The sequence below is a fragment of the Melospiza georgiana genome, chromosome 6, assembly GCF_028018845.1.
Source record: "Melospiza georgiana isolate bMelGeo1 chromosome 6, bMelGeo1.pri, whole genome shotgun sequence".
Lineage (NCBI taxonomy): Eukaryota > Metazoa > Chordata > Aves > Passeriformes > Passerellidae > Melospiza > Melospiza georgiana.
In genome coordinates, this window is record NC_080435.1 from 15472237 (window position 1) to 15486324 (window position 14088).

The following is a 14088-nucleotide window of genomic DNA, read 5'->3' on the forward strand; positions in this document are numbered from 1 at the left end:
AGATATTATTTCTTAACAAAAAAATGCAGCTCAGTTACTCAAACTTACTGGGTTTATGAGTTCTGCTTGCCCAGGGTGAGGAACAGGTAGGACTATCAAAATTCCATCGCTGCTAATGGAGTCACAGGTCTGGGGCACAGCTGAATAAACTGGACAAATGCCTGTTTCATTAAGCCATCATAACAAGATTAATATCTGGTAATAAAAGGCTCATTTTTGTCAGAGCTGAGATTTATTTTTTTTTCCACCTCTGGTAACAGAAAGCTTTTGTACAATCTACAATTACATTGCATAGAGACAATATTATACATGTGAGGAAATGCAGTTAAAGTTTGTATCAGAGTCAGACACAGCCCAATACTTCCCCCTTCTGATGCTGTTTATATTATTCCAAGGAAATTTCCCCTTAGAGAATGGTATTGATATTTTTGTGGTATATCTTGCAAAATTCAAATAAAGCCAGTGAATTTTTATATCTAAAAATGTACAAGCCAGTTTAAGTAACGGAAAAAGCCACAAACAGCCCAAATTCTTAGACTGTACGATAATTCTTGGTACACATTCTTGTTTTAAAGTCTCTTAGGTGATTTCTTTTTCCCCTGACCCTTGAGAAAGAAAAGTAGAATGAAATCAGATGCTTAGATGTAGAGGAGGTATTCCATGTGGTGTGATACATGGAGGCAAAGGCTCCTTTTCAGCAGGGAACTGGCAGCAGCTGTGATGGGCCATGGGCCCAACAAAAACCAGGTGATTCCACTCTCTGAGGTTGAGTGAGGAGCCCTTTGGAAGGAATACCAGCAAAGGAATACCAGCAAAGGAATGCATCACAGGAGCCAGTGTGGGAAGAGAAGCCGGTGAGTGCAATTGTTTGAGAGTTGTAGGAACTCCAGGAACTGTATGTTTTGTAATGTTTCAGTGTTCAGCCCTTTCCTTGGAAACTTTTTCTTGATTTCCTTTTTTTAAGCAGCTCAGGAGTACAAGCTTGATGTCTTGGCCAAGGAAGGAGCTTGTTTTTAAGTGCGTAAGCGACTGCCCTTCCAAAGGGAGACTCCCTAGAACAGGGAAGTGTGGAATTTGGCAGCGCTGATGGTGAATTGAGGGTGTGGTATCTGGAGAACAAATGGTATTTAGAAAATAAGGTGGTAGAGTCACCCTGGAGGAGAAAGTTTTAATGCTATTTGTGGAGTGGTTTTGGAGAAAGGATCGAGTGCTTCGGAAGCAGCAGGAAACAAAGCCCAGGAAATTGAAGGAGAAAGACCAAGAAATCCTTAGGAATGTCAGGCACTGATAGTGCTTAGCATAGGGAGCTTGTTGCCCTTAGGCCTTCAAGAGATTAGGATTTTACTTCTACAGTAGTTCAGTAGGACAAAAGGTTTAATGTGAAGAAATAGAATAAAATTTAGTTATCAATGTATTCAATGTCAGTCTCAAACTGATCTGCACGCTCTTCTCTTTCCCTTCTTTGTGGCAAAGGCACTTCTGTGTTGGCACTCTTCACACCTATTAGGATTGGCAAAGTCATGTACTCGTTTAAAAGCCTTAGCACAAGGGGCACATAGTAGTAATAGCTTAAGAAACTTCAAAATGTTGAAAAAAAGACACTGTAGATTGTATTACTTTGCATTTGCTCAGTAAATGATAAACACGGTTATTTTTCAGCTGTTTAAATTTCTGGTCTTTTATGCAGTTACAGTATCAAAATGTCTGGGAAGCCTGCTATGGGATGGAGTTGTTTTATTGGAATACTGATAATGAAGCAACTCACATAAGTGTTATATTAACTTCTGACAGAATTAAATAAAGCTTGAGGTCAGCTCACATTTGTGTGACTTGAGGTCCTGTCATGTTGTGACTTTGAGTTTTCCAGCTACTTTTTTCCATGTAGTATATGTGCTCAATTTATGGGTTTTGGAGGCTGTTTTGTGTGGTAGCATTAGGTTGATATTGAAATAGGTCATTAAGAAGGGTATCCAAAGTCTTTATTGTGTTGGATATCCTGCAGTGGCTGAGAACTAGCTTGTTCCTGTCTCTAATGATTAAAACTCCATGCAGTGGAGCCCTGGGACACAGGACACAATTCTTAACTGACAGAAATGGGTGCAGCTCTAAAGGCAAATGAATTCTGTCAATTAAAAAAATAATAGGAGACTTGCTCAGTTTTGATTTTTAATGATTATTGCTATGCATTTTAAATACTTTGGTAATAATTCTGTAGAATTATCTCATGGACTCAAGAAACGCCCAAGGGAATCCTCTGTTGCAAATAGATACTTGTTCACGTGTTTGAACTGGGTGAGATTATTCTAACTCACCCTGAGTGACAGTCCTTGCCCAAGGCTTGTAAATGTATTTTACAAAAGGTAATTTTTTCATTCTGAACTAAGAATATTCTGTTCCCTGATTATATTCCCATAACCTTAGGAAGCTCCTTATAGGGTAATTTTCCAATCTTATTTTTCCACCTTGCATTTTTAAACTACATTGTTCAGCTGTATTAATTACCTTTTCCATGATTGTTTTCAGTACTTACATGTGTAGTTTGGAGCTGGTTGAGTGCACAAGAGGTTGGTTTTGGTTAAAACTTCTGCCATGGAGGAGATAACAGCTGTACAGTAGCAAATCTACAAAATAGGCAGTGATTAAATACCTGCCCTCTTTTGTGAGGATATTGCAAGACCTCAGGCTGGCACAAACTTAATAAAGCATTCCTTGTGTGTTTCTGTTGGACCTGTATAGCTTGACTTTTTTCAGGAAGCTATAAAAGGGATAAGAAGGGAGCAGGAAACTGTATCAGGAGTATTAAGATAAAGAATTTTCAGCGAGGCCAGAATTATACAGGAGAGTGGCAGAGATAAAGAAAACAATAAGAGTTGTGCTACATAGCAGGTGGTTTAACATTTTCAGGCTGTGTAAGAAATGTTGTTTGTTTATATTGTGAGAGTTTGTCATCAAAAGCTCGAGACAGAATTTCCTGCTATTATTTGGATTTCATAATTGCATGTTGGACACTTCCCTTTTGAGTGTTGGTACTTGGTATCTTAAGAAAATTAGATGTACAAGATGATTAGGTCAGATCAGACAGAATGTGTCTTTTCCAAACTGACATTAAAAAAAAAAAAAAGAAAATATTAGGAGAAGGACAAGAAGGGGGGGGGAGGGGAGGAGATTAAGCATTTCATTCCAGAAGCATCCTTAACAGAGAAAATAAACACTCTCAAGTGAACTACCAAAGAAAGCAAGAAATGTTGAATTCCCTTTTCTCCTTTCTACAGGAGTTTAGACATTTTTCTTTACATACATTTATCACCAAGAAGCAATAAGGAAAGTGAAACCGTAATAAAGATCTGTTTTTCTGTCCCTTTATCCCTAAGTGGGGTCTGCCAAACCACCATTAAATGAGAGAAAGATGATGAAATTCTAAAGCTGATATAAATGCCTAGAAAATACTACTTACCTGGGCTTCCAGAACTTTAAATCGTTTTTCTTGTTCTTTCAATCCACTAAAATACTTGGACAAATTATCCACCCTGTGGAAACAAAGCAAACACCTTGAGCAAAAAGGAGAGGCTTCAGAAGAAATCATAAAACACAAACCATGTCCAACTTTACTATACCCATGGCCCTTCGCTGCAGCTCTGTGCTGCTTAGACATCCCACAGCCCCCTAAAAGTTTTGTCCTTTTAAGGTGTTCACAGAAGTATTTTTTTGGGCAGAACAGCATCCCTGGAACACTCTCATGCACCTGGTGCCCAAGGACTCACAACTGACAGGTCAGGGCAGCTATTCAGCTTCTGGTGAGGGCCCCGTAGCCTCAGTTGCTGTGGAAATCAAGGGCAGTAGAAAGGAGCTGCTCTGTCTTTTGAGCACTTGTCTTTCCTACCTGGAAACATCAGTACCCAATGGAAACTGGTCCTGGTGTGAGAACGGAGGCCACAACAGAGAACAGCCACTTAAAATTTATGCAAACTTTCATTTCTGGAAGCTGGCTTGATAGTCAAATCCCTTTTTCCCTGCAGTCCACAGGGATTGCTTAAGGAGCTTCCACATGGTGCCTCCAAATCGCTGAATTATCCCCATGCTTTCTGCATCCTTCACCTGTTCTCCCATCAGTTCCTTATTCCTAGCATCTGATTCCTCATAGGGTTGGCAAATCCCTCTCTGGTTTCTCCCAGCTACTCTTTCAAAGTTTCCCTCTCACAGGCAATGTTCCAATCCCACCTGCTGCTGGGTGGGTCTAATGCATTTTGACATTGGTTCAGTGCAGCCAAAGTTCAAAGAATCAATTCCTGAGGGTTTCCTAAGATTTCAAAACCACATGGCTACAACCTAAGAGCAAAAATAAAAACCACTGGGGGTAGTGGTGTTTATCTGAATCTCTTCCAGTGTTTCTCTGGCTCTGCTATACCTGAAATATTGTGAAGCCAGACGAATTCTCACTGTTCCCCTCCAGCAACTTCACCTACAATGTACCATCTTTATTATATAAGGATATAGTACCCTTTGTTTGGAAGAATTGCACATAGATTTATTGCATTTTCTCAACTTGAGCTCTCACTCCTGGGGTTTGTCAGTGATCTGCTTATGAGACTCAAGTTTAAACCTATATAGCCATTCTAAATTATTATGAATTAAGGTCTATGTGAATTAGAGGGAGAGGAGTATTTTCCAAGAATGGAAGTATGCTGTTCTGGTTTCCAGCTGTTCTGTGAGTTGGAGGTTTATTTTGAAAAAAAGCAGACAGCACAGGAACATTTCCATGGAATTTTCTTATTATGGTACCTTTCACACCCATTGTGCCTCTGTTTGAAGTCTGTTTTATTGTAAGAGAAAACAGCTGGAATATGTATTAAAAGCTTCTTAAAGGAGTGTTTTTCTGTCTTAGATGTTTCTGTTCTCCCTGCATATGACTACTTTGTATCTCACTTAAAGGTTTAAACCTCTGAATAATAATCTAGGACTTATACTTTATCAGACTAAACCAATTCAAGTGGTATTCCTAGTGGGGAAGTATAGAGAGGTATACAAATGGAGACTCAGTCCCATGCCATAAAAGCATAAGTATTTGTTCTTCTGCATCTGTGGTTAATTCAAGGTATCTTAAACTTCCATTCAGAAGTCTGTGTTGTATTCCAACAGGGGAAGTAATTACGTGTGCTGCGGTCTAGCAAACAAACTGGTTTTCCACCATTTTCTTCATGAATAAGATTTTCTTTGAGCTTGGCCACAGATTTGGCTGGAACTTGCAGGTCTATAATTGTACATACTTCAGGAGTGACAAACACTAACATTGTAGTGCTGCTGGCCTCACATTTTTTCATGGCTCTGTGTTTCCTAACTGCATTCCAGCTGGACCCTTTATGTAAGCTTTACAAGAACATCAATGCTGAACTCAATGAAAGCTCTTCAGCTTGCAAGTTACTTTCACTGTGGGTCAGAATAACTTACTTATTAGATGTGGCCTTCAGCCTTTCTTCATTGCTTTCTTTCTTTTCTTGCTCAAGGTTTACGAGATAATGTTCTTTTTGCACCAGCTCCCATGTTATGATTTTTTGATCTAGGCCCACTGGAAGATCTCTTTCTGTAGGAAAAATAAAATAAGAATTATATTTTATCCCTTTTTCTCTGATACTAGTAGTGAAAAGTTGTTATGCTAAAGGAAGGGGTCTTTTTAGGTTTAATAATTGGTAAAACTCACAAGCAAATGAAACAACTATTCCCTAAACCTATAAATTGTTAAATCTTCAGAAATCAAATCCCTATAACCCATTTTATATTGCTACCTTTGTTGTAATAACTATGATGCATCAAGAAATGCACTGCGGGAAAGTGTTCATAGTTTAAATTATAAACCTTAGTTTTTTGTTTGTGTTCTCCTGGCACTCTTTGTTAAAACTAAATTGTGACTCTCAGCTTAAGGAAATCCATCTAGCTCTGTGTTTTGTGTATGCACCATGTCCTTGGAGAGAGTCAGGCTCTACAGTTGCTTGATCACATTTGTTAATAACTCACCCAGGTGTTTTTTCTTGTGTTCCATTTTGTTGAAGAGCCTTCTGAGAACCAGAATAATGTGGTTGATAATGATAAATGGTGGTGCTAAGGCAGGCCGGCCATGGTATTCAACAATCAGGTTGTAGCGCTGCACTTTCCAGAAGATGTCTGTGTTGCCCTGGACAACTTGAAAAGTGTAACTGTAATTTGAGGGGGGGAGGAATAAAACATGTAACTCTTTTCACCACAAGAAGCTAAAGATGAATAGAACAAAATTTAGTCCTGTATTTACTTTAAAAAAAGAACAGCAAGGTCAGCAAGTAGTGTTAATTTAATCTAAAGTTTACGCGAATTCTTAGCTACTACAAGAATTGCAGTTGCAGTCTTCAAATGTTAAAAGATACATTTGTTTTGTTTGGCATTTTTGATTTTTTTTTTTTTTTTAGGAAAGATAATTCTACTTTTCTCAGGAAAGATCAGCAAACATGCCACATCAGTTCTTCAACCAAATGAATCATTACTAACTGTGTTGACAACAAGCATTTCCCTGATGTGCAAATCATCCACTGTAAAGCCTGCCAAGTTTAAGGCTGCTGTGCACCTGCAGATTTGTGGCTCCACACAGCCAGGGACTCGGACCCTTCTGTGCATGTTTAATTGAATTTTTAGCAGTAAAAGAGGCTTCTTTTCTCCTTGTCTCCCATCCGACCAGAGTAAGGATGATGAAAACTTTAGAGCTGTCTGATCACAGGATTCTGCCTATCGACCCCCGAGTAATATTCATTAGGAAAATTACAAGTGTATTTTAAAAGGAATAGCCAACAGTGAGGTAGAAAATGTGGACATCCACTTAAGGCTTTGCAGCCTCTGTCCTGATAGGTAGTGAAATCCCTCTTGCCTGAACATTGCAATGAGGAGGTTCATGAGAAGGACGTTTGTGACCAGCAGGAAGATGACCAGCAGGAGTATGACAAGCCAGTTGGCGTAGCTGTTGGGGCAGGATGGAGTGTTCTCCTGCAGGATCTGCAGGGGGTTAAATGTGCAGTTCCTGGGATAAGTTCGTGATGCTGCAAGGGAAGATGGAGGAAAAAAAAATAGTTATGGCAAATCCTAATGCTGTGTTTCTTTCTTTGGTTGTGTGGAAGTGTAATCATGTTGTGTACATAAAAACACATTGGATTGTTGTGCAAGGTATTTGCAGCCCTAGGACACTGCAGATCTCAACAGCTTGGCTGCTCATTTAGGGGCAAGATGTCTGTCACAGCTGGCTTTGTTGTAGTGTTTATCATTAAAGGGATTATATTGAAAGGGCTGTATCCTTTTTAGACTGGTTTTGAATTTTCAAAATCAAACCTCCTCTGAGTTTGTGTTCCCCCACATGCTTGTGTCCTCATGCCTGGCACATAGGTGGGAAGAGGAAACTCTGTAAAACTGGCAAGGGGATTGGTTCCTTGTTCTACATTTAAAGTGCTTTGTGTATCTGAGGTTGAGGTTAGGAAGGTCTGGTTCTACTGCATCAGACTAGAAGCCTAGTGCTGTATTCTGTCTCTAGCTGTGAATTAAACCCACAAGTTTAGAGTAGCATAATAATATTTACTTTTTTTCCTCTATTTTTTCCCTGTAATCCTTTTCCCTGGTGCTATAGATAACCCCCTGGTTACATTCATTAGAGCACGTGGTTATATCAAAGCTCACCAAGCTGGGATTTCTTTTACCAAGGGCACTAGCTTATACTTGTCTACACTGAATTTCATTTGATGACTCAGCACTCATGAGGCTCCTCTGCCTCTCTTAGGTGTCAGTTTTTGTCTTTGCTACCCAGTGATGTAGTTTTGTCAGCAAATTTTGTCCTCCTCATTTCCCCTCTCCCTCTCCATATATTTCATAAAGATGTTAAACAGAATAAGCCCCAGAGGGCCCTAGGACTAATTAATCCCTTCTGGAATTTGCCCATGTAATTGGTTCTTTTTTCCTCTGTTACTCTTAACCAGTTATTTACCCAGGTAGACACACCCACTGGAGTTCCAGTGGGAAGAAACACACATTTCTAGGGAGTGCTATGCCTGACATTTTGGCAAATGAGTTGAATTATATGCCAGAAATATTTGTTTCTTTCCAATTACTTTAAAGGAAATAAGAGTGACTGATTGTGCTGTACGTGCTTACATCATAGATATTTAAAATGGACATGAATCACTTTCCTCTCTCTTGTGTCATTCAGGTGTTTTGGCTTTTCAAAGACATGTTTTTTCTTACTAAGCACAGTGAGCATGAGAGAATGCTTGCTAGTTTGCTTGTATGTATAGCTTTTTTGGGTTCTAGTTTATGTTGCTCCAAGTTTGACTCCCACTTCATTATTGCTGTGAGATTTAGCACTGGCTAAATGCTGTGGTGTTACTGCAGGCTTCCCTGGGAGGTGGGTGACCTGTTCTGTATTTTACCTGCTTACCTATCAGAAATGTTGCCTTTGAACTTCTATGTCTAATTATTTCAGTGTCTTGTGATTATTTTAATGTTGTTTTCTTTGCCATGCTGCACATAAGCAATTACTAGCTTTATTTGATTTGGGCAGCTTTATCTCCAGAGTAAATAAATGCTCTGGAGTAATTTTATTTTAAAATGTGTTTGCTTATGGGCAGAGCAGTACTGCTTTAACACTGTTGCATTAAACTACTGCCAAAATGTGTGGAGGTGCTATTATTTATTATTTGAGTTTACAGAGGGTTATCTGGGTCTAGGTTAAACTGAAAGGAAATGGATTGAAATGAAAGCAGGTATGCCAGCCTTTAAAACTGCAAGTCCTTGTGTATTTCTGAGAGCTTATCTAAACAGGGCCAGCCCTTACACTCTAATGTAGCTCCACAATGCCCATTATCTCTTTGCAAATACACTATTTGTGTGACAGTAATGTGTAAGCTTTGGCCTGTAGGACAGAGATTTTAAAACAGCAAAATTTAAAAAGGGCAATACTTGGAAGGAACTCCATGCTCTCATCAGAAGTGTACATTCAAAAATGGCCAAGTTAGGGGGAAAGAAGTTTCCTCACTGTCTATTTCATCCAGTGGAATCTGGCCAAATATCTGAAGGTAGGGACGATAAAGAACCCTTCTGAATATCCATTCCACTCGGCTGTCATTGGGATGGAGCAGAGCTTGAGTTGTCACACCGTAGGCAATGAGCCACACACTCAAGAAAAACAGAAAGAAGAAAACATCCTTCATCTACAAAACAGAGGGGGAGGGGAGAAAAGGAGGGGCAGTGACTGTGATAACATAGTCAAGGAACAGTAGTCTTCTGTATGAATATGGCTCAAATAATTCTGTTTCTTTATAAGCTTGTTTAGGTTAAAGGAGGTGGAATAGGATACAGTTCCATGCACAGAATTCCTTGTCTGACCTTGCTGTTACCATATTGTCCTTGGCCTGTAGTAAGCATTCTTTGATAGCTCATTTAGATAAAGACACATTTTAAACTAAAAATCTTGCTTTCCAATAATCAAACATTTAAAAATGAAACACATTTTTATCTTTTAAGTGACTGTCACATTTTATCTTTTAAGTGCCTATTTTCTGTGAGCTATCTTAGTACCATGGACTGCTTTCCTGTGAATTACAAGAGTTCTGCTGCAGCAGAGAATCCTGGTAGCAGTCAATGCTCATTGATGAGTACTGAGCCACTGATACAGCAGGCAGTGAAGGCTGCAAGGATCAGGTTCCTTCTGTCTTCAGTTTTCAAGCTAAGTGATGCATCTGAAAGATTCTTTTTGGGGCTTCCTGCTTTTAAACATTCTGTTTCTCTACAGAAGCAGAAGTAATTGAATCCTAAAACACTTACTTAAAAAAAATCTAATATGAATATCAAGTGCAATAATTTTTCCCTGGTGGAAGAGGAACACTTCATCCTCTCCCCATCTGATCTGACAGAGTTCATTAGAGACTGTAGATTCCTTTCAATTAGATTATTGGATTGTACAGTTACCCAAAAGCATAGGCATTTCAGAGCTCCAGGATGTTATTTGGAGTTCTGGTAAGAAACATCATCTCCAAGCCAGACAAGACAGAGTTGATGTCTGACTTCCATTAATCTTTTTTGTTTTCTGGATGATCTAAAATTTAGGAATGCTGCAGGGCTGTAATAGTATCATGGTGATGGGAGAGTGGTGACAAGTCTGGAACTATTTTTTCCAATCTGCAGTCTCTCTGGAAATGAGTATTTTTCTGGAATTTTAGCAATTACCAGACCTGTTTCAGCAAATTTGTAGCAAGGGTATGAAGGGGAAAGACAGTAAGAGATCATCTGGGATTGCTTCTCTGTAAAGTAAGGGAGATGTTTTTGCTAGAACACCCTTGAACCCTTCAGGCAGGTTTCATTTACTGAGGTAACCTTCACTGTTTCTTCCTTTGATGTAAGATTCAACACTGAAATACCAAAGCTGAGCATTGTGTTGGCTTGGGCAGGGCAAAGATGAAAGGTCCCTGGTAGGGCTTTTTCTAGGCTGCTGTTTGTGTTCTCGTTTGCATCTTCCCAACCCCAGTGTTATCTTGCAGGACTTCAGGTGCCTGCAGAGTGGGCACAGGTAGGACTGTTCAAGGCCCTGGTTTAGCCTGGCAGGCAGCAAAGGAAGGGTTAGGAGCTGTAGCTCTGACTTCTCTCAAAATACAGGTCTGCTAATGCCATAAGCTAGATAATGAACAAGAACAAATATTTATTTGCCATCTACCCTTTTGCTAGTCCAACCAAATGTCACCTTAGAGTTCCAGGTATTGCATTTGTAGACAAATCCAAATAGCTTGGTAGTTATGTTTATTCAATGTATAGGCTTGTTTAGACTGTAGAGCTTTTACTGAGTTCTGCTGTGAGTCACAAATCAAGTATTTGTACATTCTGTAATGGTACTTACAATTAGATGAACTCTATTAATCAGTTAGCATGAGCTAATTGACCTGGAGGATTAACATGCCTAAATAAAAAGCTTTTTCAACATACTAATGCATACCCAGGCACAGTGACTGTAATCCTTGTTTTTTGCAGGAGAGCAGTAATAAATAAAAATATTTCATCAACATCTTCCAACATCTGCTCACAAAGTACTAATATTTTTTCATTGTAAGAGGAAGCTAAAAAGTACAAGTAAGAATAACTCCTGTTGGGAACTTGTAACTATCCTTTTTCATTGATTTTTTTTTTTCCCCCACACTTGCTGAAAAAAACATGATTTGTTTCCCCAAGTCATTTATTGGAAGCCCTGCCCTTCTGTACATGGTCTGTCATCTGCCTGAGGTCTTTGCCCTGGATGCACACAGCTTAGCAAGTAGGAGGAATAGCAGTAAGGCAAAGACTGCTCTTGGTTAGCCAGATCTGAGGATAAATTATTAGGTAAGATACAAGGATCAGTAAATTGGGACCAGTATACTGCACTGCAGAGGTGTGTGAAAGGATCTACTTCAAACATTCCATCTATAATAGAATACAGGAATGTGCAAAATGACAGGCCTTAAAAGTGTACAAATAAAGACAGATTATAAAGTTATTTCCTTTCTAAAGACAAGGTTTCCTACTCTCCATTTCTTAGAAGGCAAAAGTATTTATCTGAGACAAACTGCACACTCACCATCCTTTCCACAATTATGATCTTTGGTCCAAGTTGTTTGTGAATTGCAAAAATATGGATAAGTCTAAGTGTAAACACCATAAAATCAATGGCGAGTATTGTACGGCCAGCTTGGAAAGTTGAGTTCAGCATCCTGCAGAAGACATGGAATGAAATATCAACTCTCAGCAAGTACTGCTCATATCTGTGCAGTGAAGAGAAATAACCAAAAGATGCAGGAACACTCTTTTCTCTCTCTTGGCTTCAATAAGACTTATTAACAAATAATGGAAAATAAGATACTTTCAGTAAAAGGGATTTCAGAAAACAAAGAAGAGCTTTTCAGTGCATGTGTTTGAATATATCAATTTTAGAGGCTCCTACTGCAGAAGTACATCTCAAAGCCTGTAAAAATGAATGTTAGAGCCTGTCCTCTCATGCACATGACTCAGCTGTAAGTTGACATACACAGCCCTTGCTACTGATGCAAATACATACCTGCAGATTACCCCAATTATAAAGAGGAATATGGTCACCATATCACATTTATTCCAGTTATCCTCCACATACAGTTTGAACTTTTTCATTAAATTTGTGTCTTCATCTGTATAGAAACTCTGAAAAAGAGAAATAACCATTGGTATTGATAGCTTTCCACTTTCACTATTTCCTCCTGACTTTTAACAGAATACCTGTTGCCTTTTTCTCTTTCATTGCAAAGAGCAAAAACAAATTATGAGTGTAATAAGGGGGGGACAAAGCAATACCGCTTCCAGTTAGAGTTCAGTTTCCAGGCACTGCTGTGAACAGCATGAACAGATTTGGCATTTCTGTGCTGGAATTGTCAGTGAAGGCAATTTGATTATCTAGGCAAGGAGTTGGCTTGCTTAATTGGGTTTTAGCCTGGCAGTCTTCATGTTTTACAGGTTTATAATGAAATGTTCTTTGATCCAGATATTTTCCATGTTCTTCTCTGTTAATGGTCTTGCTGCATAATTTCAAGTAAATTGTGACAAACTTTCCTGTCTCTTTTGCTTAAATAATGAACACCTACTGGTTCTTCCAGAGTAAATGATTCTAACTGCTTTTTTTGTATCTAAAGAGAAGAGCTTTGTGCAACCCACAGTTGCAACACACTTGCACCACTGTTATTGTTTCACTTTGTAAACTGAGGACTTTCCAAAACCAGTAGTAGGAGACTAATGGAGGAGGGCTTTTGGGGGTTGGTGGTTTTGTTTGGTTGGGGTTTTTTTTAAGAAAAGCAAGCCCAAAAGAGATCTGCTAATATTTTGAGTTGAAAATTATTTTAGGAAAAGCCACAAATAATCTGAATTTATTTACTTGTGATTTTTTAAACAGTCTCCATCAGGGAAGAATCTCCTAAAAGGATGTAGAGCTGTCTGCTGTGTTTCCAGGTGTAGACTATAACTTCCAACTTATATTATTTGTGGTGGGAAGACCTAGTTCTGTGGAGTGAAATCAGAGAGAGACTTTACCAAGCAGAGAATATCTGAATGCTGGCAGCCCACTTGACTTGGCTAAGGCTGCAGTAGGATGGAAAGGATGGCTAAGGATGGAAAAACAGCGGTAGAGATGTAGGTTTATATGGTGGAGGAAGAGCTTGCTCTGGGGGAGAGAGGGGAGATGTTTAGGATAAGGTAAGTTCTGTGTTGTTCTGTGCACCTGACACTTGAAATGTCCAAGCCTGTACAGCTGTACAGATTGTAAATCTATTGCAAATGTTGCTGGAGCTTTTGCTGTGTTGGCACTGAGGTGATGCAGGTTACTCACCTGTCGGATCTCTTCCAAGACAAGGGTAAACACCCAGAAGTAGAGCACAATTTCTTTAACAGATGGACCCTGAGGTGGAGGTGGTTTAAAGTCCAGTAAAAGGACATAAGTAAATAGAAAGAGAAAAGCAAAGTACATGATAACATTCCCCATAAACACAGTTACAGGGGCACTCCAGAATTTTCTCCACCGGGTAAATATGAATGTTGCCCATGCTGTGTTTGCAGAAGGGTTCTGTTTTTCCAATGTGTCATTTCCTCTGCAAACCAAAAAGAATACATGCTTGGTGACAATCTCCTAAAATTAGTTCATGGGAATAGGCTCAATATTATTCTATATAAAGCTTCTTGTAAGATAGTAAGAGGCAGATGCTGGGGCTGGCCAAGGCGGAAGGCTGTAGAAGTCAGAGCAATCATATTACCATAGCAGAAATACTTCAAATCAAAAATAAGTTTTTGAAAAAGAAAGTCACATCAGAATTATGTGAGCATTTTTATTATTACAGTTTAGTTGTATTAATTTTCTTTTGTAAGCTTCATTGTGTTCTGCATGGACAGAAAATGCACAAGGAGAGGAGGAAGGCTAATTGGCCTTTATAAATCTAAATAATAGAAAAGAAAAATGCCAATGAATTTTTGTGAGTCAGCTCTTAATTATTTTGGCTTTAAAATTTCTTGCAGTATTTGTCTGTGGAAGTTCTTGTTGTTGCTGTGACTTTG

General features: G+C 39.0%; 1 protein-coding gene across 1 annotated transcript in view; it reads right to left on the reverse strand.

Moving 5' to 3' along the window:
- Positions 1-11: 11 nt before the first annotated feature.
- The window catches only part of TRPM5 (transient receptor potential cation channel subfamily M member 5), a 37074-nt gene continuing 22997 nt past the window's right edge, over positions 12-14088 (reverse strand). The window contains exons 15-24 of the mRNA XM_058027039.1: positions 13370-13628; positions 12077-12195; positions 11600-11732; positions 9035-9209; positions 6887-7055; positions 6010-6188; positions 5446-5578; positions 3455-3527; positions 2531-2621; positions 12-1500 (exon numbers count right to left, since the gene is read on the reverse strand). Coding sequence (XP_057883022.1) covers positions 1400-1500; positions 2531-2621; positions 3455-3527; positions 5446-5578; positions 6010-6188; positions 6887-7055; positions 9035-9209; positions 11600-11732; positions 12077-12195; positions 13370-13628 — 1432 coding nt within the window. The 3' untranslated portion in view covers positions 12-1399. The remainder of the gene's footprint in view (positions 1501-2530; positions 2622-3454; positions 3528-5445; positions 5579-6009; positions 6189-6886; positions 7056-9034; positions 9210-11599; positions 11733-12076; positions 12196-13369; positions 13629-14088) is intronic.